Source organism: Monopterus albus, unplaced genomic scaffold (assembly GCF_001952655.1).
Source record: "Monopterus albus unplaced genomic scaffold, M_albus_1.0 scaffold23.1, whole genome shotgun sequence".
Lineage (NCBI taxonomy): Eukaryota > Metazoa > Chordata > Actinopteri > Synbranchiformes > Synbranchidae > Monopterus > Monopterus albus.
This window is the reverse complement of record NW_018127903.1, coordinates 3,483,334-3,509,309: the sequence shown is the minus strand read 5'-3', so window position 1 is coordinate 3,509,309 and position 25,976 is coordinate 3,483,334. Positions and strand designations below refer to the sequence as shown.

The 25,976-nt window shown below is 40.4% G+C and overlaps 3 protein-coding genes across 4 annotated transcripts; 1 reads left to right on the top strand and 2 right to left on the bottom strand.

Annotated features, from left to right (window-relative positions):
- Window positions 1-7: 7 nt before the first annotated feature.
- Window positions 8-11,450, bottom strand: tpcn1 (two pore segment channel 1). Its single transcript, XM_020594303.1, is given in 26 exon segments — window positions 8-682; window positions 775-855; window positions 936-1,075; window positions 1,307-1,403; window positions 1,550-1,618; window positions 1,730-1,776; window positions 2,130-2,245; window positions 2,440-2,601; window positions 2,702-2,809; window positions 3,043-3,115; window positions 3,217-3,270; window positions 3,354-3,410; window positions 3,500-3,544; window positions 3,630-3,693; window positions 3,789-3,837; window positions 3,916-4,040; window positions 4,133-4,249; window positions 4,420-4,519; window positions 4,693-4,751; window positions 4,879-4,913; window positions 5,050-5,138; window positions 5,973-6,103; window positions 6,321-6,434; window positions 6,527-6,703; window positions 8,221-8,357; window positions 10,789-11,450. Coding segments are annotated over 26 exon segments (2,478 nt in total). The 5' UTR covers window positions 10,880-11,450; the 3' UTR covers window positions 8-541.
- A 190-nt stretch (window positions 11,451-11,640) lies between these two features.
- Window positions 11,641-15,450, top strand: drc10 (dynein regulatory complex subunit 10). The gene is made up of 6 exons (XM_020594304.1): window positions 11,641-11,726; window positions 12,448-13,030; window positions 13,945-14,160; window positions 14,275-14,346; window positions 14,887-15,151; window positions 15,184-15,450. Exons 2-6 carry the CDS (start codon window positions 12,449-12,451, stop codon window positions 15,213-15,215), a joined length of 1,167 nt encoding a protein of 388 aa, XP_020449960.1. The 5' UTR covers window positions 11,641-11,726; window position 12,448; the 3' UTR covers window positions 15,216-15,450.
- Window positions 15,350-18,491, bottom strand: cfap73 (cilia and flagella associated protein 73). Of its 2 annotated transcripts, XM_020594305.1 has the most exons (7): window positions 18,007-18,491; window positions 17,815-17,923; window positions 17,480-17,572; window positions 17,167-17,349; window positions 16,737-16,958; window positions 16,471-16,626; window positions 15,350-16,382 (listed from the first exon to the last, which is right to left on the bottom strand). In XM_020594305.1, the coding sequence occupies exons 1-7, from the start codon at window positions 18,042-18,044 to the stop codon at window positions 16,254-16,256; spliced, it is 930 nt and encodes a 309-aa protein (XP_020449961.1). In that variant the 5' UTR covers window positions 18,045-18,491; the 3' UTR covers window positions 15,350-16,253. The 2 variants fall into 2 exon arrangements, with proteins under 2 accessions (XP_020449961.1, XP_020449962.1); XM_020594306.1 differs by lacking the exon at window positions 17,480-17,572 and having other exon boundaries at window positions 18,007-18,485.
- Window positions 18,492-25,976: the final 7,485 nt, after the last annotated feature.

Here is a 25,976-nt window from a genome sequence, read left to right as displayed (position 1 = left end):
GAATCCCAACTTTAAAGATGATTTCTGAGAAAGCTGAAATTGAGTTTAAAGTGAGAATTCTGACAAAAAAGTCAGACCTTAAATTTTTGGCCCGAACCCTCTTCCGTAGTTACCAAATAACACTGTAATTGCTTTGAGCTAAGAGGAGTGTAAATGTTTATGCTTTTGGTCTTCAAAGAACTTAGTAGTGTCTGTGTTAATATTCATCAGATGAACCAATAAACTAAGGCAATAGGTTAAGTACTACATGAAGTTATGAAAGGTCTACAGCAGTATATACTACGCAACATATTGCAGTAGTACATGCTCCCTTTTAAACGTCTGCTGCGGTCTTGCAAAAAGGCAACACTCCTGTCCAAGCAACAGACTTGTAATGCTGGTCTCTGTCTGTAGGAATGGCTCCAGAAAAGAGTTGTACCCAGAGTGGTTTGCCACAGTGGGAAACCGAGTGTGATGTAGCTGAAGAAGACCTGGCGTGAAGGGTTTTCTAAGCATTAAGGAAATGCTGAGATGATGTGTTAGGTAACACCTGCAAAGTGCGTTAGTTTATGCTGTGAGGTCCAGTCTGTGAGTTGAGCTGAGGCTCCGGGAAAGGAAATGGGTCTGAGACGGGACTTTCCATTTCCCGCTCCATGCTTTGGTCTTGATGCAGGTTTTCTCTTGAATATTCTGCATACCACTCCTGAAGAAACAAGATGTGATAAAGGTCAGGAGGCCATTGCAGCCCAACTACACTCATGGTATTCAGGATTATTTCTTCAGTTTTTTTTTTACCTGCATCTCTTCCTCATACATTTTCATACTGAGGTCACTCTTCGTTCTAGACCTGCGACCTAGGTAGACCAGAGATGTGCGCTGTACACACCAAAGTGAGTTAGCTGGGCTTATGTGAAGAGTGAAAAGTGTGTGCGTGTGTGGTGTATGCATGTTCTTACTCCACTCCTGTCCATAGCTTGTATGACAGCCTGTAAAGAGCTGAGGGAGGATGATCCCGGACACATCTGTTTGTGCAGTTCCAGGGTGGCCAGCGCTTCATCACGACTCACCTCTACTTCAAACACTATCCCATTCTCATCTAAAGCATGTACACACAGACACAACCAGGATAGGATGATTCACTGTCTAATTTTTATGCCACGCTCTTCTTTAACACAGTACTGGAAGCTAAATGTTAATCAAATATTTTAGCTTTTTATCTGTGCAAGAAAGAGTGAAGATATTCCATAATGCTAAGTGCTTTTGTTCTAAAATGCTACACATTTACACACAATATCCACTCCAGATACAAATACACACTCAGTCCCACCCTCTGGGTTCTCCAGTGGCTCCCGGTTCTTGCGGCTGTAGTTCATGCGGAACACAAATGCATCCAGAATGAAAGCCACAATGATGGTCATTACCACCTGGAGGGTAGACAGACAAAAAATATCACAAGCTGCTTGCTCACATTCTCACACACACACACACACACACACACACACAGATAAATATGCAGTGTATACTAGCATGACACATCACACTTGTGCACATATGACAACACAGGCCTCACCATGGTTACTATGTAAAAGGTCATGAAATACAGACGGCTCCAGTGGCTAGTCATAGAGGTCACGCCTTCCTGTAAAAGAGAGGAAAAAATTCAAGTCAAACGACGACACCCAGTGTCACTAAGAATGCGGGTGGTGACTGATGAAAGACAGCACACATACAGTAAATGACATGATCTTACCATGGTGATGTACCAGTTGTTGACCACAGTCAATTCAAACAGCGTCACTGGAAAAGAAACAAGAAAGTAATCCATGCATTAAATAAAACCAAACAGCAAAACAGAAAAATTATGTAAACTATTTTATTTTTCTAAAAACTACAGTGTCCTGCTTTTGCAGGAATTTATTTAGACTCCTTTTACAAATTAAACTACAGACTTGTGACCTGTTTTTTAAGATTTACGACTTCAGTAGAACAAAGAGGCTTGGGGACAGAGCCACAGACAGGCCAGGGGAGGGCCTTAAGTACAGAGAGCCAAACTAATGGATCTCTGGTTTGGTTCTAGTCATGGGATTTGTTGACAATAAAAAATATACAATATTGCCAGGCTTATCCTTTAAAAAATTGAAACCATTTACCAAAGCTGCTGAGAATGTTGTTGAAGTTGTTGAGATAATAATAGCCTTCTTCCAGCACTGTTTTATTGCCATATGTGATGTTAATCTGTCTGTAGGAGTCTGCCACTGTGCTGGTACTGAGGAAAAAAGACGTAATAAAGGGTGATTAGTGGAAATAAACATAATCCTATTGTGTATAATTTATTGGAGAATGTGGAAAACCACCGTTAATGCCAATACATTCTTATCAGTAAATAAATGGAATACTGAGATATAAACTGCAGCTGAGTGTAATTTTTGATTACTACAGTTGATGACCATTATGACTCACTTGCAGCAGTTGGGGTAAACCACATCTGCAAAGAACTCCATTCCCACAATTGCAAAGGAGTAGTAGAAAATGATTAATGTCAAGCCCAGACTGGCCATCCTGGGGAAGAGCTCAAACATGGTGTCCAGCACATTACGGAACCTCTGCTTTATCTTAAACAACCTGTGAGAGAAGATAGACCAAAATTTAACTGGAAAAGAAGATAACGGGTATCTTATGAAAATTTTCACTCTAATCTTAAACGGTAAAATCAAAAGCACACCGGAGCAGCTGAAGTGGTCTGAGCACTACAATAAAGTAAAATGGCTCCATGTTGAAGGCAAGTGCAATCAGGCCCAGGAAGGCAAACACTGTCACTGAGAAGTCAAACCTGAACAAGTGAGCAAAGAAAGGATCATTACCAACAATACAGATCCAGTGTTTAGTACATGCTCAAATACGTTTTGTCTTTTCACAAAATGGCTACAGGTTCATTAGTCTATGGATTTTTGCAGTCTTGCCCTCACTGGGTTGTTCAGCATGCATCATTTTTATTGACTGCGTCACTAAATTTACAAGTCAGAAATTTTGAATTCAGTAATAATGAAAGCAATTAGTACTCACAGATTCCACCCAGAGCTGAAATAAGCCATTGGCCCCAAACCTGTTATTTTCAGCAACACCTCTACACCATAAACTAAAATGGTAAAGATATAAGTGTTAATATGTGTACATGTGCAGGTAAACAACTTTAATTCATTCTTGACTTCTGTGATCAGTTTTAGTTAGCCTACTCACTGGTCAGGAAGACGATGTAACTCCAGGGAACAAATCTGGACCAGGAAAATCCACCTGCAAGAGGAGAGGAAGGTGAAAAGACCTGTAGCACAAAACCTTTTCCTTGAGTATGTGTACGTTATTGGGAGAGATCGTACTGCTCAACGTGTACGTCTCCACGAGGATCCACACACCATTGAAGGCCACCACAACATCTGCATCACAAGAACAAGTTGAAAGGTTTACTACAAGTGAGAGAGAGAGAGAGAGACTCAGCTGGGAGAATGTAAACGATGACACCTACACATGACATATTGGAAGGCCTTTGACGTCACAAGCAGGTTGATGCCTGGAAGAAGAGAAGAAAGCACTGAGGATAAAGAACTGAGAAACAGATCTGTTTAGTTTAATAAACGAGGAGAAAGAGAACTTACCTTTGAAAATGAGGAAGGTCGTGTGTGGAAGGTCATCAAACCAGTGTTCTCTACTGCGTCGTGCCTAAACAACACACATATATACAGCACATGAAAAACAGCCAAGGACTCAAAATAAAGTGAATTATAATTTCACAGTACACATGTAAAGCTACATACCTTCCATTTAAGGCCAGTGACCTCATAGAAGTTATAAAAGTCCTGTGGACTGTAGCAGAACAGGCATAAAAACGTAACAGTGCGATTAACTGCAGAATAATTTAATGAAAAACTGTGTGTCAGTTACCTGAGCATAGGAGCCCCTGAGGTGTTAAGACCTTAATACGTGAGGAAGCTTTCTCTTGCAGACATACGTGGCCGATAAAAACGCATCAGGCCATCAAACTGTTTGAAAGAGATGCCCATCGGCCTCTGGAGCGAGAACAATAGACAATGACTGAGTAAGCACTTGATATAATAAACACTTTGTACCAAATATACAATACAGAACACTGAGGTCGTACCTGTCGGCTGACTAGCAGCTGAAAGGCGTGGTCGATAGCGGAGCGTTTGTGAAGCAACAGAGATTTAAACTTCATCTTCTCAACATCATTAAATGTGTCAAACACCACTGCCAGGAGCTGGAGGGAAAAAACAATGCAAGGAAGCTGGTGAGTAATCATGTAAAAAGGCTAATGGGAAGACTGGCATCATTATAATAGGGCTAAAACTGAGTATTTCTCATATCCAGAAATTATCAAACTCTTGAAAACAAGGTTGATCAAACTGCTGAAAACAAGGTTATTTGTACCAGGTTCATGATGAAGTACAGCTCTATGGAGAGGTAAACAATGAAGAAGATACAGGACCAGCGGTTCTTGGAGTATGCTGGCATCATCACATCAGGGAAACTACAAGGAAGAGCAAACCAGGAGATAGCAAATGAAGGCTATGGATTTACCTGCAACACATCTACTGTAAGACGGCAAAAACATGAAAGCTGAGCTCTAAATGTAGGCTGTACTGCTTGTATGCCATGTGTGTAAAGATACATGAACAGTTCCACATGAAATGCTGTGCTTACTTTGCTGTGGTCAGCATAACAAAGAGACTGACGAGGCTGTTCTCCAGAGTGTTGAAGTACTGCAGTGAGAGAAGAGTGTTTTAAGTCTGGAAAAATGACCACAGACACAAAACTAGCACAAAGAGAACTACCACCCAGCCTTACACAACACAAAAACTAATTTCAGACATGCTAAAGACAACATACCGGGTCAGCAGTGTTTGGAGAGAAGAGGCAGAAACCTGCAGGAGACAAGAGGCTAATCAACACAGAAAACGCTGGTGCCTCTGAACACAACAGATGGGTCACCCTTAACTATTTTGCAAATCTCAGTAAAAGAAAGCAGCAACATTTAATATGCATTAAATTAATTCTTACCCAAGATAGCAAATATAACCATGAAGAAAAGAAGCAGCATGAGGATGTCAATAAAAGGTGGCAGGGACTGGAAGATCTGGCGCAAGTTTCTGATTGGACAAGAGAAACAGTTTAATCAGTGGTACCTGTATGTTCAAGGGGCAGGAAAAAAATGATTATGGTAAAAGTCAATCATGATTATTTTGGTCGATACTGAGATCATGATTATTTAATGTGGTTACTTGTTGACTTTGGTAACATGCATTTACTGAACTTAAAAAAAGCTTGTCTTTTATAACAGTGGGTTTTCTTGAACTTTAAATATGATTCAGTTTATTATTTCATTTATCTAAATGTGACTGTCAGTTCAGGGGAAATTACATAATAAGTTATATTTATATATTTGTAAAATAAATAAAACTTTGCTACTTCAGGTTAACAGTATTGCCTGTCATAACAAATAATAGCTCAGTCTGCCGTGTTCACTGCAACACAGCCACATCCATCTCTCTCCCTCTGGCTTATAACTACATACTGTCATTTTTTGTTTTAACTTGTTCATAACAATTTGTGATTAGCCTAACAAGCTTGCTACATTAACACAAATAGGCAGTGGATGATGGACTACAAAGCAAAGCTGAAATTATCAGCTAGTTTATGCTCATTTAATGGGCGTTTTGATAAATTACTCTTTGGAACTTTTTTCTTGTGGAGGTTTTATTGCACATACAGTAACAAGCTTAGATGTTGTCACCTTGAGTAATGTTTCACTTCACTAGATGCGAGCAAAAAAATGCTAGCCCTAGGTGTGCTGGATTTATAATATAAGATCAAATGAGAGCATCACAGCACAGTCAAAAAGTGCATTCTCATGCACGCTTTCAAGGCAAATGGAGCATAAACCCTAACTCAGCTTGCAACAGATTTTGTCTAGCGTTCCGTACCTGCGCACAGCACCACAGTATCTACAGTCCACTAGAAATATGGGTCTGAGAGCTCTGGTCACTCGCACATGAGACGTCTGTCTGACCAAAACCACTATGGCCTCCACAAACTGTAGCAGCAACACGCACGTCTGTACAAGGAGAAGAGACAACATGAACAACATACACTAGTGGAAGCTCGGTCTTAAACTAGCAAGCAGGATGACTGCATTCCTTGTGAGAGCAAGCACCCAGAATGCTAAAGTGACTGACCCTGACCTCTGACCTCCCTGCAGAGCAAGGCAAGATGTTTATGTAAAACTACTTTATTATTAAGCCATTAAAAAGTATTCATCATGTATCAGTTACCTTCACCATGGTCCTCTTGTGTCGTATGAAGGTGTGGAAGCCTAACCAGCGGAGCTTCATGCATAGCTCAAATGCTACCATAACCAAAGCCAGCAGCTCCAGAGTGGCATGGACCTACAGAGGTATCACACACACAGCAGTATTTTTCAACTGTGCATACAAGTGTGTGTGTGTGAGTGCATTGATGTGTGTGTGTTTTCACTCACGTAAACATCCAGGCGCAGTGAGGGCACAGCAGGAGCCTCACACAGCGACAGCATCATCAGCAGCAGGCCTGTCACCAGCTCCATCATGTAGAACAGGTGGTTGTGGACAAACAGGTACGCTGCCAGCGCCTTTGGGTTTCGAGGGTGGCTGAAAAATTTATCATTGTTCTCTCCTTCCTATGTATGAAATTCAACAGACGTTTATACACCACATACGGTAGCGTGAGCATTTTAAATGTTGTGCTTCTTCCAGATTCAACTGTTGCCACACCATTACGGCGCAGTATCTGTGGTCTGACAAACACGGCAAGTAGAAGTCTGACATACTGGTACGGTGAAACACTGAAGCCAACGTTAAAGGCATTTACAGTGTAACTGACAAGCTTCAGTAATTGCTTCATTGCCTTAATTTCTGGAACAGAACCATTATTAATGTTATGAGGACCACCTGTGCTTTTCCTGCTATGATAAGTCATTTTTGTGTTTCTGAGGGGGAACATGACTGGAAAAGTCTGGGAAACACCGGTTTGCCTATTTTGTCTACACTCGATGTCAATGTCTACAAAGCTTGAGCCCCTTATCATAATTCATCATAAACTGCAGATTATAATCTGGACGTCTGTGGAGATGCACATTCATCTGGGTCATGGTATATCTGATGTAGAGCATGGATCACGGTGCATACTTCTGTCCGATCCCAACCGGTGCCTGAGAGTATAGTGTCCAAACCCAGCCTAGACCAGACAAGTTTATAGTATATAATGTCTGAATTTAACCCGAGCCTGATGCAGTTGACTTTGGGCAGTGCGATAAGGGGAAAAACCCTTATCATTAAAGGAATCAGACATTTGAGTGCTAAAGTTTGTCCAAACATAACCTGTACCCAAACATAATTTCTAAATTTGTCGGAACCCAGCCCAAACCCTCGGGTACCGACAGGTCCCGTTAGGCTTGGTTTGGGTATCCGCACTCTAATCAGATGTGCTAAAGTTGGCAACTAGACTTGTTTCAGGTCTTGAAGATGTGTCACCTCTCGTCCGAGATGCTTGTTCAGTTCTGACTAGTGGGAAGTCTCATGTATTTAACATCTGTGAAGTTGTTAACACACTGGGGACTGTTGAAGTCAATTGTGGGTCATTACCTCACTCGCCATCATGTGGATTATTAGGATCACATGAGTTCAGGTGTGGATGGGTGTTAAATTTGCCCGGGGACACATGTCAGGATGTAAGTGGATAATAAACACCCTTTGTTTAGTGATGGTGAACAAGTAATTTCTGTAGTCTGGAAAATGTCTAAACATTCTTTACTACAACTGCACCAGTCAAAGGGTGTTCAGCCTAAAACATGGAGGTTCTCATTCACCCAGCTATGGTATATCCTAGTGTTAAATCCATCAATGAATTGAGGGCGTGGTCTATGACGCCACTTAATCTCCAGTTATTGGCCAGTCAGAAGTGAAGAAGTTTTAAAATACAATAAAAACTGAGATTAAGTTTTTGTATTAGCAACAGTACGACTTATTAACAATGAAATCCCATATTTGTCCATCCCTACTTTGTTTGCTATTTTGCAGTTCCTTGTTTATTGACAGGTTTATTAATTCCTGCAACTGTTCATGGTGTAAACATAGGCTAATGAAAGAGTACAAGGCTCAGCCGTCTACACGTGAACTCAGCTGCAGTTCCTCGTACCTGCAGGTAGATGGCTGCTTCTTGGTAGTTCATCTCCCAGCTTTGCCGTAAGGACACATTTGGGGCTCTGTAGTTCTGTGGCACAGATGTTGAGACCACACTGTTGTTCACTGTGTCATAATTGCCTCCTCCTCCATCTGGAAGAAAACATTTAAGGGTTAATGTATTGATACACCCCTTATTTATTCAGAAAAGCACAACAAATGGAAACTAAAATGATCTTGTCTTTTTACTTCACTCTTTCATACACAGCACATAAAGGGGTATGTGCCCACCAGTACAGTCTAGTTCTAACTGTAAGGCAAAGGAGGAGATCACTACTGGACTCTCATTACAAGTCTGATCTACATGGAAACCAGATGCCTGGACGTATAAGCACTCCATTGATCCACTTGGATTTGTCTGTTACACTCCCTGAAGTCCACTGCACAAGTGTATGTCTTTGTGTGTCATTCCAGCATCCACACACATCTGGAGATACAGATGGTCCAACATTCCACTCATGTCTAATGCAAAGTCCATAAACACAGTGACAAGTAGAGTCCGGATGAGAGACCTCACAGATCCAGAAATAGCCAGGCTGCAAGATTAAAGTGACACAAGAGACAGAACACCTTTCAAAACAATTTACAGTACTTGCTTTATTCAGTACTTCTTTGCCAATCAACTACTTATTTTGGAAAAAGCATCTAAGTTCAGTCAACCTGATGAGAACCAAATGTCACCAGTAAACAGTGACAGGTGACTTAAACACTAGCCTCCTGCCTTAACAGTGGAATTTGAACTTTAAACTCAGCATTGCCAGTCAGTTGCCTATAATGTCTACTTCCTGCTTTAGACAGGACACAGACATGAGACAGACCAGATCACAAGAGGAACTAATCACGTGTTACAAGATGGAGAGCGACTCACTTCAATAGACAGGGAAGACATATAGAGATCTATTAACACTGAGACAGCTGCATGTCATTTTAGGACATAACACAGAATTAGACAATGACAACCTCTCATAATCTCTCCTAAATATATATCGCAGTCCTGGAGTAAAGCAGCATGTGTGTTGCTGCAGTTGTTTATTTTAGCCTTGCGTGAGTTTATCTGGGTGCCCTTCCAAAACGCTACACATCAGATGTTTCTACTTCAGGCACCAACTCCTTGGAATAAAACTTGCTGGAGGCAGTATAAGTCTTAGAAACAGACATTTCCTGTCCATGACAGTACCAGAATGAACTGAAGTGTGAAGACCAAATTCCAGTCCAGCAGCAGCCTGACTGTTATCCTGACAGGATACTTGCACTGTCTGTCGTGCACAATTCCAGTCCTTTATTTAACAATAACATGGAGAAAACCTTTTTTTTGCAGGAAAAATAAAATCTAGTCTTGTGGTGATTTGGAAGGTCCTAACAACCAGCAACAAAACTAAACTTAAATCTAAGCATGTCATTTGTCACTGAGGTGACACAATGCAGTCTCCTTTCCTAGTGTTCCTCTCTTTCCAGAAAGCTCCAACAGCAATCAGCAATAACAGTATACTTCTTTGTCCAGTCTCAAATGTCCTGAAAAAAAATCTCTTCCTGTTCACCTCCAGAGCCAGAGAAAATGATCTAATAAGCTCCCGCACACAGACACACAATACCAACAGGCAACAGACATGCAAGCTGCACATGAGCAACAGGGAGGGGCTGAGGGGTGCAAGATGTGCTGAGGAAGCACTTTCTCAGATGGGTCATTTTCTACCTTATATGTGAGGAATACAAAGGCAGCCGCATTATGATGCAGAGTGGTCACATGGATACCCACACATACTGTACAAACACACGTGACCTCAGAGCCTGGAAGACAGACACTTCTTTTTGGTTTGTTTGTCTGTTTTGTCCATTAAAACAGTGTGGCCTGGACTCTCAACATCTGTCAGCAGCTGACTCATGTCAACATGAAATGGCTTCAGGCTGCACCAGTGCAAATCTGGTAAGTAGATGAGTGTCAACTTCATATCTACTATAATAGCATACAATATATAGAAAACTACTAAATACTCTTTCATAAACAACACTACACTATACATACAAAACCAAAGTTGTTACCACCAATGTGTTAACCACCAAATCTGGTTGATTTGGTAGACACCTAACTTAAAGTAAATTTCTGTTTAAACTGTTTGGAGAGGTGCTGATTCAACTTTAGGTCATTTTGGAGGCTGTGGTTTATGGTGATAGTAAATCTAATATTTAGTAATCCTATTTATATCAACTAAAAATGAGTTTATAGACTAAAAATGGAAAACCTTTGTGTAACACAATGCAACAGCACAAACAATACATCATCCAAAATGGCCATTAAATTATCAACACCTCTAAAGTAGTTTCAGCAAAAAAAACAAACAGGAACATTACACCGTCCAGGAAGGCTATGGTTGCTGCATTAGCTGTATGGCAACCAAATCTTTTTCAACAGTGTTTGCTTTACAGTGGCAACACCTCCATTTCCATGGCCATGGTTCTAGCCACTAGAGCTTATACTGTACAAATCTACTGTGGCTCAGGATGGGGACAGCACAGTAAAACTTACTTTCATCTCCTCTCTCAGTCTCCTCGTTGAACAGACCGCTGTTTGCTTCATCCCACGTTAAGATGAGAGGAACATCGTCGTCAGACTCCATATTAGTAAACAAACAGGCTGCAACCAGCCTCGATTTACTAACGTTTAGCTGAAATTAATCTAATCTTTGCTCTCTCTAAATAGATGAACGGTTTGTTCTGCAAACAGCAAGATAACTGCACATCCCGGATGCCCACAGCTAACGCTAACTGCTAGCTAACTGACAAAGTAGGATACTTTTTTACGCGGTGCTAAGTGATGATAGGTAACCATACATTCAGATATCTCTGCTGAGAAATGTAACAGAGGAACTAGTAGCTATAAAGCTGTTGTGAAGGGGTAGAGCCACTAGATCGCAGATATGGTCTTTGCTCCGTCACAGATGACATTTCTCAACGAATCAATCGTTTCACTGTCACTCGGGCGAACAAGCTGAGTCTCCAAAACGGCATCATCATCGCAACTAAGGCTTTCTGCTGGATAACATATCGTTCATGTTCTGGTAACATGTTTCAGATACAAAAGTACACCAGCTTTATATTTAAGTTAATTCTTTCTGCAACTCCTGACATTTACTAACGATACTACAAAAGTATACAGGTACTATCAACAAACTTTTGCGACACTAAAGCAATTCGCGGCAAGCCGAGTTTCGCCAAATTTTCAAAATAAAAGTCAATGGAGTCAAAACCATAGGCTACTCTAAAAACAATTTGTGGCAAGGCATCGTGTTCACTTATTTGTTCGTTCATTTATACAATAAGATTAAGTGTGGATACAATTATTTTCTGCATCCTAAGCTATCAGCCCCGGTATTTTAAACTGTCTCCCGCGTTGGTGGTATCTTAGCAACAGAGAACTAGACGTCAACGATACGTTCTGCTTGCGACTAAAACAAGAGTCAACAGGTATGTAAGCTTAGTGCCTATATAACGCATATAAAGTAAAACACGTTAAAATCCGCGAAAAATTAGGAACATTTGCAGTTATAGAAGAAATAGGAGAAATACTCAGATTTTTTTATGTAAAAATGGTACCGGTGGACGACCCACAATGATCGCAAAATACAACAACGTTAAAGATCCCATCCCTCAAACAACACGATTCCAAAATAGGCTACTCTACTTTGAATAATAATTTGTGTCATATGGTTTTTCCATAACGTGCAATTACCTGGTTAGAAAGTCTTAAAATTATATCCACACCTCAGCCATCATGAAAAAAATGTCTGACAATTTATTCCAAAAGTTTAACCACTGGATGTAAGTGCAGGCTTCAAGTTTCCAAATTTACACTTGTGCAGCCCTTTAAGCATAAATCGTTCTGTAAAGTGCAAGTCAGACTTCCAGGAGAAGTAACACCAAGTACCGACCAATATTTTTGTTGGAGGCTTTAATATTGCAGATTTTCTTCCAATATTTGCTGTTATGTGTAGTTTTATCTCTTCAGGCCACATTACTTCAAAAACCAAAACCATTTATAAGGAAGTACTAACTATATTGAAAAATGAACTAACAAAGTAACTAGGAAACGTATTGTAATGTAAGCCAGTATAGATAAACTGTTTATATATACACAAGTATAAACATTTTTTTTTAATGTGTGGCTTATGTTATCCCTCCCATTCAGTATGGCTGCAGAAAGGACAACCAAGCTGCCTCGGGCCCATAAAGCATCACAGAAGCTGCCGTTATCTGCTGAGGCTCAACGCATCTCAAGAGTATTAGAAAATCATATCGATCAGGTTGAGATTGCACTGAGTCTGCCTGCTTTCCTCTCATCTAACATTGTGCCTAGTGATGACAAGGAATTTAAAAATGCACTTCGAAAGCATCAACTATTAGAAGAAAGAGCACAGAAATTAGAAGGCCTCAAGCAGGAGTCAGATGAAGAAGTTGAAGCAAGGGCACAGTTGGGAAAGGACATCAAGAACTCTTTTAGGGACTTGCTAAGGCTTTTCCGAGCTCATCCATCGGCAATTTCTGATCTGAGGGCAGTGGTGAGTTTGGATGAAGAGAGGAGTGAGTACAAGCTACTCAGAGGACTTAAGACTTTTCACAGCAATATCGTAGACGATTTGCTGACCAGTCCAGAAGAGGAGCTACAGCTAAACCAAAGAATGTTTGCATCTCCTTCCCCTACTGATCAACTAAAGGAGTTGGATTCAATGGAAGAAGCAGCGTCAACATCCATAAAGCAATGCGATACAAAGGTAAGGCACCAACTTTAATGTTGAAAAAGAAACTTTCAAGTGTCTACTCCACCACAACACTGTCAGGAAAGTTACTTTAAGAGGACCCAAATGCAGAACACCAGGAGGTGAATAAGTAAAAGTGATGTTTACTGTCAAACTGAGCATCAGGAATTAATAATTCAGCTGACTGAGAATGGAAGGTAGTAGTGAGGAATGATCTGGTTTCTCAACATGATGACATCAAAACACCGCAGTCACCTGGCCTCTCCTACAGAGAGCAGAAGCAGGGGTAGTACTACTCATTCATTCTCAGCTACAGAGAACTTCAACAAGATGACACGTGTGCACTCTTCTTGTTTTGTGGGTAAACAGGGAGTAATGGCAGCAGAGACCAAACAGGTAAGATGGCAGTGGATTACAGGCGAGTTGATAAGGCTAGTATAACAGGTTAGATGATGATTTCTCTCCACAGATAGCCGATGGCATAGCTCAAGTGAGTTTAGTGGTGGTTTCTCTCCAAGGGTAGCAGGTGAGTATAATGATAAACTGTAGAAAAGACAGGCACACAGCAGAAGGAGGACAGGTAAGTATGTTTCCAAGGTAAGTAGAAAAACTGTTTCAGCATGTGCATGCACAAAAAAACAAAACAAAAAAACCCAAACTCAGTATAATATTGTATAATACACTCCAATAAACCTTTCAGGTAGGCACTAAGATCCAAATCTAGAGTTCAGGGACAGAATCCAAATCCTGAGTAAAAGATGGAATCCAACTTGAGTAGACAGAATCCAAATCTGACAAAGACCAGAGAACAGAGTCATGACAGACACAGCTACAAAAGAAGAGAAAAAGATCTACACTTTAAGCCAATATATTTTCTGCACTTGACATCTTTCCGTCTTACCTGTCCTATCTTTCTGTTTGGATCACAGATTTTGCAGAAACAAATGGAGATTAACAATTTGCAGCATTCTCTGCAAGAGAACAGCCCACAAGTGAATATGCCACTTCCCACAGAAAAGCAATCTCCACCACATATCAAGACATCGAAAAAACAAGAAAAGCTGCAACAGGAAATTGATCAACTGACCATTCAGCTCAATAGTTTGATGTCTGAAAACAGACAGGCAGAGAGAATACTCCAAGAGGTTAGTTTAGTATATGCAACATCTCACAGTAAGCTGTTTGTATTTTAGTGGTGGTAACATCTTTAGTTTTCATCAAAACTCATGTCAGCTTTTTCTGTTTTTCTTCCTTGGCAGGAAAATGCAAAGGTGGAGACTGCAATTGAACACTTGCTCCAGAATTTTGATAGAACAATGGAAGAAAAGCAGGTACAACCTCAGACACCACAAAGTGCCAAAAGTTACTGGCAAATAATAATTAAGTGTGTACAACCTGGATACTAGTTAACATGCCTGTTCAAGATGTTTCATGTTTGTGTACGTATGTGTTCTTAACCTAGAAAATAATCTCAACATGGTCCATTTACTAGCCTTTCCCAGAGCCTTCAACCACACTTCAGTCTTCATCAGTTGATGTAGCTCAATCAGTTCTTCTGCTGATTATTTTGTCAAACTATATTAAAGATGTTGCTGTAAAATATTCCTATATGGATACAATTAATATCACCATGCTACTTTCATGTCATTTGAGCATTTATATCTGCTTACTAAACAGATGATCCTTATCAAGGTTTTATAATGCTGATTTATGAAATGACCATGGGGCCTATCTATAGTCAGTGAGAATTTTTTTTTATCACATTTTTGATTCATCACCTTATTTCCTTTTTTCCTTCACTGCCCACCACCATCTTTCCCTCTGCTCCGTCCACCCCTCAACACCATAACTGCCACTATTACCTGACTCAGGCCATCCTGGAGCAGAATGAAACTGATTATGAAAGGGAGAAGGAGGAGCTGAAGAACCTGGAGAAATGCTCTTCTGTCCTCAAAGTGGAGTACGAACAGATCCTGGAGAGGCGTCGGCTGGCAGAAGAGAAGAGAATGGTGGAGATGAGAGAGCTGGAGTTGAAGACCAAAGCTGCTATTTTCGCCCAAGCCTGGTGGAGAGGCTACAGTGTTCGCAAGGCTTTAAAGAACAAAGACAAAAACAAGAAGGCCATAAAAGGCAAAGGCAGGAAGAAATAAAACACTGACTAGACAAAGGCAAAAGCAAAGGCAAAGGCAGGAAGAAATAAAACACTGACTAGCTCTGCAATGACACGCCATCTACCTGTAGAGCATGAATGTTTTTGAATGATTTATAAATAGGAGCCTGCCCCCAGAGTCATGCTGGACATTTATGAATTGCTTTTCCATAAAGTCTTTCATGTTTTAAATTAGTATTTAGCATTTATGCGAACTACAGATTGTAAATTGCTTAATGAGCAACATTCAATATTTGGATAAAAAATAAACTAATAAATGATGAAACAGCAGCAAATAATTACATATACAATAGGTTTTAAAATCAATGAACATTCACACAGGTGTATCTGTGAACTTTGCACCTAGTACAGGTGAACGACTTGTTGGATGGAGTTTAATAATCTCAGGAGATTCTTTGTATTACTTTACTAAAAACAAGTCTAATCAGCCAAAGTCAAGTCCTAAAAAGGACTGATTCATTATGTGTAGGAGTCGTCGATTTACTTACTGACCACAGGGTGGCAGTACAGGCCCTTGTGTTCAGCATGATCAGTAATTACTTCACTTACAAGTCACATGGTAGTTGTACATCAATAGTAGTACAACTTATCCGATGATGCTACTAGATATATAGTATTTAACAAGGTAAAAGAAGTCCACTAAAATTTATAGTTACTACTATTAGAACTGGTTAACCTCTTATAATGAAGCCCTGTTAATTACAGCACGGAGCTAGATTATCATTGATCACTTACTAAACTCGTTAATTCAAGTATATTAAACTTTCGAAGGTTATTGACATGCCTCTCAGCATGCACTATATTTAGATCAAAGGAGATCTTTGGTTATCTACATAGATTTTTATTTAAAATGAAAACAGTCATAATTAAGGCACATACTCTCTTCTGGAAAAAAGATTTTTTTACACCCTACTCTCACACCTCTTCATTACAAACATAGTAAATATGCTGAGATTGCAATGCAGATCCTTCTAGAGATTCCTACTACAATGACTGACCAGTTGTTGAATTCACTCAGTGTCTTAAATTTTATTAAGTTCATTGCTTTTAAGTTAAAACTGAAACATTTTAATGTTGATTACGGTGAGTTTCAATGCGCTTTTTGGTGTGTGTCTTATCCTGTCCTCTACTGGGTCTCTGCCAGGAAGTCTGATGTTGTTTCAGTATGTCTTCATGGTCTTGTATAAAGTTTCGGATCTAAGGAAACAGTATGAAACATTATGCTATAATGATCATTTTCCATTTTCTATTACTGCTCTTATCTCTGTCAGGGTACATACTGTACCTTGTCCAGCTGTTTCTCTGTGTCATTCATATCCACACCTTCCTGTCCCTCTAAAAGGCCACCTGTCTTTTTGTAGATGTCGAGGGTCCACATCTTAATCTGTCCCAGGAGAGTTTTCTTTACAGCAGTTTGCTGAATGTGGTTCCACTTCCTTTCCTGTATGAAGACGGGCATAACTGAATTTCATACAGAAGACAATAGTTCAGTCCTAAAGCAACATGCTCAGCTGCCAGACTTTGACCTGGGATTGTATCTGCTAGGCCTACCCATGTAAAAACTTCACAGTACATCTGCTCAAGCTCGGTCTGGAGCTGGGTCTGCTTTTTGACCGTTCGCAGCTGCAGCATGCGGCGCTGGTCTTGCAGTGTCACCAGTGCTTTCCTCAGTTGGTCGGCCTGCTCCTGCGACTCACTCTCCCTCTGATGGAGCTGGTCTCTAAAGTGGCGCAGATGTTCCACATAACCCACGAATGACTCCACATCCTCAAACTGTAACACAGATGCACATTAAATGTGTAACCCCAAAATTCAACTTCACTATCTCCTCAAAACATGTCAGGGTTTTCCAACGTGTTTAAAGGCAAGGGCAGGCCACCAGGTGACATGTTCACTGGTCTTATGAACTTTCAAAAAAGCCTTCGACATACATAAACAATTATAGATTTAATTCTCTGCCATGTAAAAATCCTTGCAGTACCTTAGCCAGTTTTGCCGCCTGCTCCACATTGTCCTTGTACACAGAATGTTTCTGCACTTGACAGTCTATCTTGTGTTTCTTCTCTGTCAGTTGAGCAAGCTCCTCTTTTAGCTCCTTTATCTCTGCCTCCTTTTGACGCCTTTCTTCCCTTTGCCTCTCAACAAGTTCATTAGGCTCTTCAGTCTACACAGAAGGAGAAAGGGGAATTTTAGTTGGTTAGTTCTGTTGCCACCCAGTTCCGGCACGGAAATTTAAATACAACAGGTGTAGTCTTTCTTATACAGGAGTTGTGTGATATGGTCCTGTTTTGTACCTTGAGATACGTATCAAAGCCTAAGAGTAACTCCTGCTTTTTCTGAATATCCTTGTCCAACTCAGTTTTGTTTTGTCGCAAACTCCCCAACACCTACATAAAAAACACACAGCAGCCAAAAGTTAGATTACTTAGGAATATATCGGTGGTCCTTTTGTTAGATTACTTAGGAATATATCGGTGGGCTATATGACAGTCAGGATAGGGAGAATTTACGTAAAGTAACTTCAAGGTGTGACTGACAGAGGTGTCATCGAGAGCCTTGGGCCTAAATAACATGCATATCTTAGTATTTTTGCTCATCGTTTAATAAAGTGGTGAGGGGTAAAACGCACCTGTTTGTGCTCCTCGCACAGTGATGTAAGTTCTTCCAACTGTTCTTCTTTAATCTGTATTTCATATAAGGAAGCAGTCTTCTCAGGTTCTCCTGCCATCAACAACATCCTGTTCACGCACAAGCACAGCAGAAAGTTATTAACACTGATCAGTCAGAGAGAATCTGGCAGGGGGGCTCCACATAAACTCACTGTGAAGTTTGCTTTTCCAGGGTGGGCTTACAAGCCATGATTGGAGACAACAGCCACAGTTCTCAGGTATAAATTTGTCCTGCCGGTTAAAAATGTTTCAAACGTCCCTCTCCTCGTTTCTATGGTAACATAAACCAGGCATTTTGAAGGCACATTCCAGTGTGTTTTAAAATCTGTTCCCCTGTCAAAGAAAAACATCTCCATCAACAACAGATCTCCATCATTTCCCTTTTTCAAATAGCATGGACCTTAATGCAGTGGCCCCTGAAATATGAGTTTCGGACATGTGATTGACAGGAATCACCATAGACAGATGTGTCTGTCTTTCCATTTTAAGCATAAAAATTACACTTAATATCACACCTTTCAGCTACTGATGCTTTAACAATGCTGGACAGTGCACACAAGCCTGTGATTACACACCAGGCACCTCACCTGACAGACACAGGCACACATGGCGACACTTTGCTGCAAACATAACAGAAGCAAGATCAGCTGTGTGAAATTTCTGTGGCTACTTCAGATCAGAAGATGTAGGTCTAATTTATGTAAAGATTTATTGGAGTCAGACAAGTTGTTGACATACTGAAACATGTTTGGAAATAAAACCCCACTCACCTGTCAGTGGATCAGTCACTACAAACTCAAGCTACACAGCTAAACAAGTATTTTTGCCTGCTTTGACAGGAGACTGGAGATGTGGGATTAGGAAGAGATGACATGTCCATATGGACCTATTGTTGGATGCATCATAAACCACTACTGTAGGTCACAACCACAACCAAAATGAGCAGAAATGTGCAATTCTAGTTCACAAATATTTGCACTGATACCAAATATGTCAGGTAAAAATCAGGAAAAATCTGTAGAAAATTATACAAAAATGATCTAATGCATTCAAAACATGGCCACAATCCTGGACTTAAGATGCATTTTTGGGTCACATGTATGAATGAATATATTACAGGTTGTATAGTTTATAAAAGTCCCCAAAGACACAGGTATTGAGATCTGAGCTTGAGACATGGTTCGTTCTTAACACAGGTCATGATCAAAAAGCTACAGAACAGCTACTGAAAGCAGCTACAATACTAAATGACCCTGTGGTGGTGTGTCAGTGGTCCAGGACAAACTTTGAACCGGGGCCAATATGGAAAAGACATGTAATATTCATCACCCACATATTCAAGTCTTATTTCACACCTAAAATATCATCAAATACTTGTTACCACCTTTAAGCCAGAGCTGTATAGAACTGAATTTATGGTAATTTGACATTACATGTTCATACTGAGATCACCGTGCCTCATAGTGACAGAGGAAAGTGGCATTTGCACTCTTAATGGAAATGCCAGGTGTGGAAAATACTGTATGTTGATGCTTACAGTGACAGGAGCAGAACCAGGAAAATACGTCTGATGAACATACAACCAAGAAGGGGGGAGAAAGGAGGAGAAAAGGCATGACCAAAAGGCAGTGAGGGAGAAAAGCACAGAGCTGTGGGCAGGGATGCAGCTATATGCATTTTTGATGAGTGGATGGCTTTCTGCACAAACAATACTTTATTAATACTGATGGAGTGATGTTAGGCTGATCTCATGGAGACTTCACAGCCATGTAAACAGCAGACCTTTTAGCAGGTGAGGAGGATGAGGAGAAAAAGGTGTTTAGAATCTACAGTGGCAGGTGCAAAGCCTGTGAGGACAGTCACCAATGTCATTACATCCAATGGAAAGTGATACTGTATTTCTGCATCATTTATACAAACTTTTCAATGTTTTAGCATTCATAAGAGTTATGTTAAAAACCAGTCTGTCTTGAATCATTTTTAAATCGAGGTTTTGTGGGTTTGAACAGTGTTTATCTACATGACAAGGATGCAGTGACAGAATGGGCCTCCAACTTAACAATGGTTGGAGTTGAATGTAAATATTCTCACCATCTTATGACTGAGGTTTAACTAGCTGGTGGGCAGGAACAGAAAAGGCCTTTTCTGTCATCTGTTTGGAGCAGTAATGGATCATGAAGCTACTCTTAACCATGTTCACTGTAGTGTCTGAATGTGTAATTGTCTAAGGATTATGGGATTCTCTAGTCATTTCACATAACTGTGTATCAAGTCATTTGTTGTGCAACTGCTCTTTCATTTTTAAATGTTATATCACATGACAATGAACCAGTTTTACTATGTGGTCACACAACCTGACAGTGTGTATATAAAGTGTAAATATTAATTGTTTGCCTATCTGCCACTATGATTAACACAACCAGGTTGTGTGCATCCTTTGCTGAAGTGTATTTCTCACCATGTTATCTAGACTTTCAGAGTTTGTGACTGATGTTTCTTCATACAGTATGGTGACTGTTTGCTCTGTGTTCCATTAGTAGGCCCATGATGCTTTGTGAGAACTCGCATACAGTAATGTCATGTATCTGTTGTCTTGGCTCCCATGTTCGGCACTGTTTTGTTAATGTGTTACTTTGTTTCAGTAAAAATAAAAAGAACTCACATACAGAAAGTCTTTTAAAATGTTTTTTCAAGCAGTTTAGCCAGTTCACTTTCTACTGCCTGCATATTCTGCTCAAATGTCCCGTTTCTCTAATTTATATTTACTCTTAAGCACTTTACTCAGAGGACTGCTTTTATAATATGGCTTTAATGGTCGTTTCTTTTCTTCTTCTTCTCTGGGCTGGTAAAAAATTATATTTTAGGACATATTTCATTCTTGAACATGTTTATTCTTGTTCTCATTTTCAAGCCTGGGTTAAAATTCCTAAAGTAAAAAAGCAGGAGTCCAACCTAAAATCAGTAAAAGTCAGAACCATACTTGCCTATCCTTTACTCTACCCTTAACCTAATCGTAACTTCACCCTAACCATGAACTAAGTCCTCACTCTATAATGCAGTGATTTACGTTTTGGGGACTTGCTGTTTTTACTCCATAAGGACATCAAGTCCCCATAGTGTGACTGTATAAAGATTGAAGTGCCCACAACATAGGTAATACCAGACCACACACACATTTGAGTGGACAGGTAACAATTAGACATCCATAATTAAAGATCAACTGCCTGGTGCAAATACATATTGAGAGGAAGTCTGTGTTTATGCTAATGTCTTGTCAGACAGAGAGGCCAGCGATTCTCTGACACCATCTATTAGTAATGAGACCAGCTAGCAGAGATGCACTGGGTATGAACCAAACAATGCTGCATGTGGCAAACAATGGGATGTGACAGCAGGCTGAGTGGGTGCTATGAAATCAGGCTGCAAGTGCATGCAGGGTTTGGAGGATGTGGGGTGTGTGAATAGATTTGTTTGCTTATTGATGTTTGTGTTTTGTGTTTGTCTCACAGCAGTGGACTGGTCTGGCCTGTTTGCAAACATCCTTGTTCACAAGTGGCGACAAGCAAGAATGTGCAGGAAACTAAAATGCAGGGAGGAAAGAGAAGTCTGCCAGGAGATGCTGGGGTACACGATAACACTACAAAGAGCCAAAGTGAACATATCCAATCTACTGTATATGACCTTTGAATTCAAATGTGTATTTTTTACAGATTCAAAAAAATATTTTTTTAGCTTGTACATCTGATAAACTAATCAAATAAGACAGTGGTCCCCAACATGGGGTCAGGATCAATCAAAAAAGATCAACTTACACAAAATTGAGTGGTACGCTCACTTTTCATGGAGCAACATCATCAGGTCAAAATGTCGATTTGTCCAGTAGCCTGCTTTGGCTTACATTCAGTGCAGGTTAGCAAATCTTAGCTAAGAGGCTACATGAAGATGCTGAAGATGATAAATATTACACCTGCCAAATATCATGTTAGCATCGTTATTATGAGCGATTGGACGCCCACACAGTATTCACTCAGTTTGATCTCTGCTTGATTTCCCTACCAACTCTTTAATGTGAGAGTGAACCAGACAAAGTTATGGGGTGCATGGCCAAACAATGAAATCAACTATAAAGTTCCATAAAGCTGGGGGGCAGCTACAGAGTCAGGAACGTTTCTTAAGTTCATCATTTAACTTCCTCATTTTACAATATTCTCTAATACATTTTTTATTATTTAAAAAAAATCTATTATAACTGCTTTAAGGCAATTCATTCATTCAGTCATTCATTTTCTACCGTTTAGTCCCTGAACGGGGTCACGGGGTAAAATAAATCAAAAATAAGAATTCAGTGTTTCCTCATCATAATTTTTCTGACACTGTAGACAATAATTTATGAATAGAAATTAATTAAAACTAAATTAAACTTTGTAGTGTCTGGTCCAAATTTCTGAGGGTGGGGGGTGGGGTTCAAATCTTAGCTTTTGTCTGGCCTGGCCTCATGCACAGTAATGACCTGACAATGTTCCTTTTGTCAAAACTGGGAGACTATAAAGGACCCCAGCCGTTCTGTACAATGAGGAAACAAAGTGCTGCCCTGCTGGTAGTAATATCGTTATGCCGTCTCCTGCAGGGACAATGGGACAGGAGTGAAGTCAGGGCAGATGGAGTGTAGCCTCTTGATTGAATAGGTTTGTGTGTGTCAGAATTTGTGTGTGTTTATGTCTTTCGGCCTTGGCAGGTGTGTGTCTTTAGCTCCAAGAGAGGGTATTCCTGCCTCTCTATCTGTCTGTCTGTGTATGTGTGTGTGGAAGATTAGCGTGCTTCTCCAGTCCTCTGGCTGTAATCAGACAGGACATTGGCTCCATGGCGGCCCACGACCCCCACTACCCCCCACTGGGGGAGCTCCTCTGTCCCTTCCACCCTGTCATGTGTGTTTGGCTGCCAGTCTTAGGACCTCAGTGGTATGTTAGGAGACAAAACAGTTAATGTTGCTCACATCACAGGGTCCCTTTTAAAAAAAAAAAAAACATAGGTTCCACTGCAGAAAGTGACAGGAGACAAAGAGTTTCATTTGGAGCCGATCTTGGGACACGATGGCCATGTGACATGCATTGTGGCGCACTAAGCCAACAGCCAGCCGTGTTTATTTGTTTGAGTCTCCTTCTAAACTTGCACTGTGTTGTTGAACTGGTCTAAAAGTGAGAGTCTAGCATGAGAGATAAAGACAAGGCAGTGCCATCAGTGTGACGGTTCAAAGGTCTTCAGATAAACAGCCATCACTGATCAGGTTAGTCTGAGTCCTCGGATGCTGGACTGGCCTGTCTGCTGTTAGCTTGACCTTTAACCTCTCCCTTTGTCTCTCAGACGTAACATGCAGGACAACCCAAGCACACCCACCCATCCACCTACACACACACACAACTTGGCCTCTTATCCTTGACAGCTGTTATGCTCATATTAAGATCTACTTCAGTGATTTCATGGTTGTTTCAGCCATAAAGTCTCATTTAGGGGGAAATTAGCTTGGGTCTGAGTCTTGTTACTATACTGTGCTTAACAGCATTAGGCCATTCTTGTGGCTTTTAAATAATAGCAAGGATGGATAGTACCATTCAAACAAACCTCCACCATCCTACTTTGTTGCACCATATGTAATGGCCAAGCATTCATTGTTTTACATTATTGTACTGCCATTGTGCTGTCCTCTTAGAGCCATACAGAGCTTACTGATTCCAATTATGGCTGAGTATATTAAAGTAACATATGCCTAAAAAGCAGTTATATGCATCTATCAACCCAGTTTACACTGACGTCCATTATGAACTCAGATACATGCAATTTAATTATTTATTTTTGAACTTTTAAAACATGAAAATTGCATAGATCCAGACTACTATATCTGTACTCTGTGGTACTCCAGTGTAAAAGCTGTTGCCACAGAGACAGAGCACCATCAGACTCATAATCAACTTTGCCAATTACACTCCATCTCAGACCACTTATTCCACACAAAATGGCATCAAATGCCTTTCAGAGTTCTGCAAGCGACTCCAAATACACATTTATGAATTCCAACCAATAGTTCATACTGTTATGAAGTAGGCTTTAAATAAGTCTTTGATAGTTTTTTTAAAGCTTGTTTTGCAAGACAAGTTGCTCTGCATAGCTGTGCAGCAGCTTTAACATAAGCCCTCCTCAGTAACCCTCCCACTTTAGTCACTATACAGAAGTGCAGGCCAAATGAGTGGCATTTGAAAATGTTAGTTTTTTTTTAAGGGGTGTCTTGACCGTGCACATGACACAAAAAGTGTTTATGTGTATGTATATGTCTGTGCTCCGTGTCTGTTAGAAACCATCAGGGCAAGTGAAGGGGTTACTGGTGTGTGTGTGTGTGTGTGTCTGTGTTAAGGCGTGGGGGGTGGGGGTGGGGGGTTTCATGGTGGGGAGATAATGATAAGCACCACTTAAGCTCTTTGATCACAAAGCTTCATCAATCTACTGACTGACCAGTATGTCTGAGAAAGTCCTCCACAGATGGATTAAGATCCTTAACATACACATGCACGCTTGCACACACAAACACACTCTGTGTTTAATATTACTTTACCACTTTACCAAAGCTTTCTTCTCTCAGCTAACTCCCAGTCATACAGAGGTCACCACGGAGCTCTGTAACTGTACAAGTAAGTATGAAGTGATGCAATCCATCTTCATGGCTGGAGGCTCCCCTACCCCAGAGATCTTGTTCTTTCCCATCCCCCTCTTCTCTTGTGCTTGTTCGCTCTGAGTTTGTCTGGAGACAAAGGGTTAAGGAGGAACAGGCCCTCTGAAGAGCTGCCTGCTTAACCTCTGAACTCGTAGTATATGAGAGAGAGAGAACGAGAAAAAGAAAAAGAGAAGGTGAGAGATAGAGGGCTGTCAACTTCTAACAGACATACAACTATGTAATTACATGTAAATACACTAGGTGAGACGTTTAATGAGTTAAGAACCTTTGTGAATAAATACATTTGTGCTGCATCCAGTTGTTTTTATAGAATAAGTATTGTAAACTCTTGCTGGGAGAGACACTGAGACATGAGATGCCAGGAGAGAAGGACGGTGAATGGCTATTTGGAGAGAGGTCTAAGAGGAAGTGGGACCACCAACGCACCCCCACATTTCTTTGTCCTCCATCTCGGCAGACCCCTCCCCTCTCTGGTCAGCAGGTTGTCAGTGAGGGCGTCCAGCTGGTGAAGACTGGAGATGCCAAACAACCTGTCAGAGATAAGAGGAGGTGGACAAGGTATGCACAGCACCCACACCACTGTGAGGGGTTTGATGCTTGAGTGGAAGGCACTGGGACACCTTATATTTGATTAGAGAGCATAGTACACACTGTTACACTTTAAACAATACTCTACATTGCTTGAATGAGTTTGTTGGACACAAACATTTTGGAAAAGGCAGAGGCTACTGTTCTTATCAGGTCCTTCATATTCATACATGCACTGAAACTGATAAACCACACTGCACTTAAAAGAGTTTCCACTCCCAAGGTGCTGAACGTACTTTAAATAACCCACAAGGAATGTTAATAGTTTGTCTCTGCTGTGCTAGCTGTCAAATCACAAAGGAGAACACTACAACCAACTGACTTATGCAAAATTCTCTAAAATTTATTACATTTCTGTGTAGAAATCTGTCTTTATTTTCATAAAACAGAATTTTTTGGTTTATCACAGCAATTTATCATCACTTGGCGATGGAGGGTAAAACCAGAAATAAACCTTCAACAAGAAACAAATAAACAGCAGAGAAACAGCAAACTAATCTTTACAAATGTAGAGTAATAAATACTATTAGCAGGAACAAGCCTATAAAGCACAAATAGTTTTATTTTTACATCTCATTGTCACACATACGTTCTTCTCTCTCTCTCTCTCTCTCACACACACGCACACAATCAAATACATACCAAGGAATGATGAGGACCTACTCTCTGCATACTGAGGGTGTGTAATGTTAGAGCACCTTCTCACATGTTACTGCATGTAAAACACCTGGGCTGATATTTTTTAAAAGTCTTTGTTGCACAAAAATAAACCAAAATCTCAGCTTGCATCTATGTTAAACATTTTTTTTT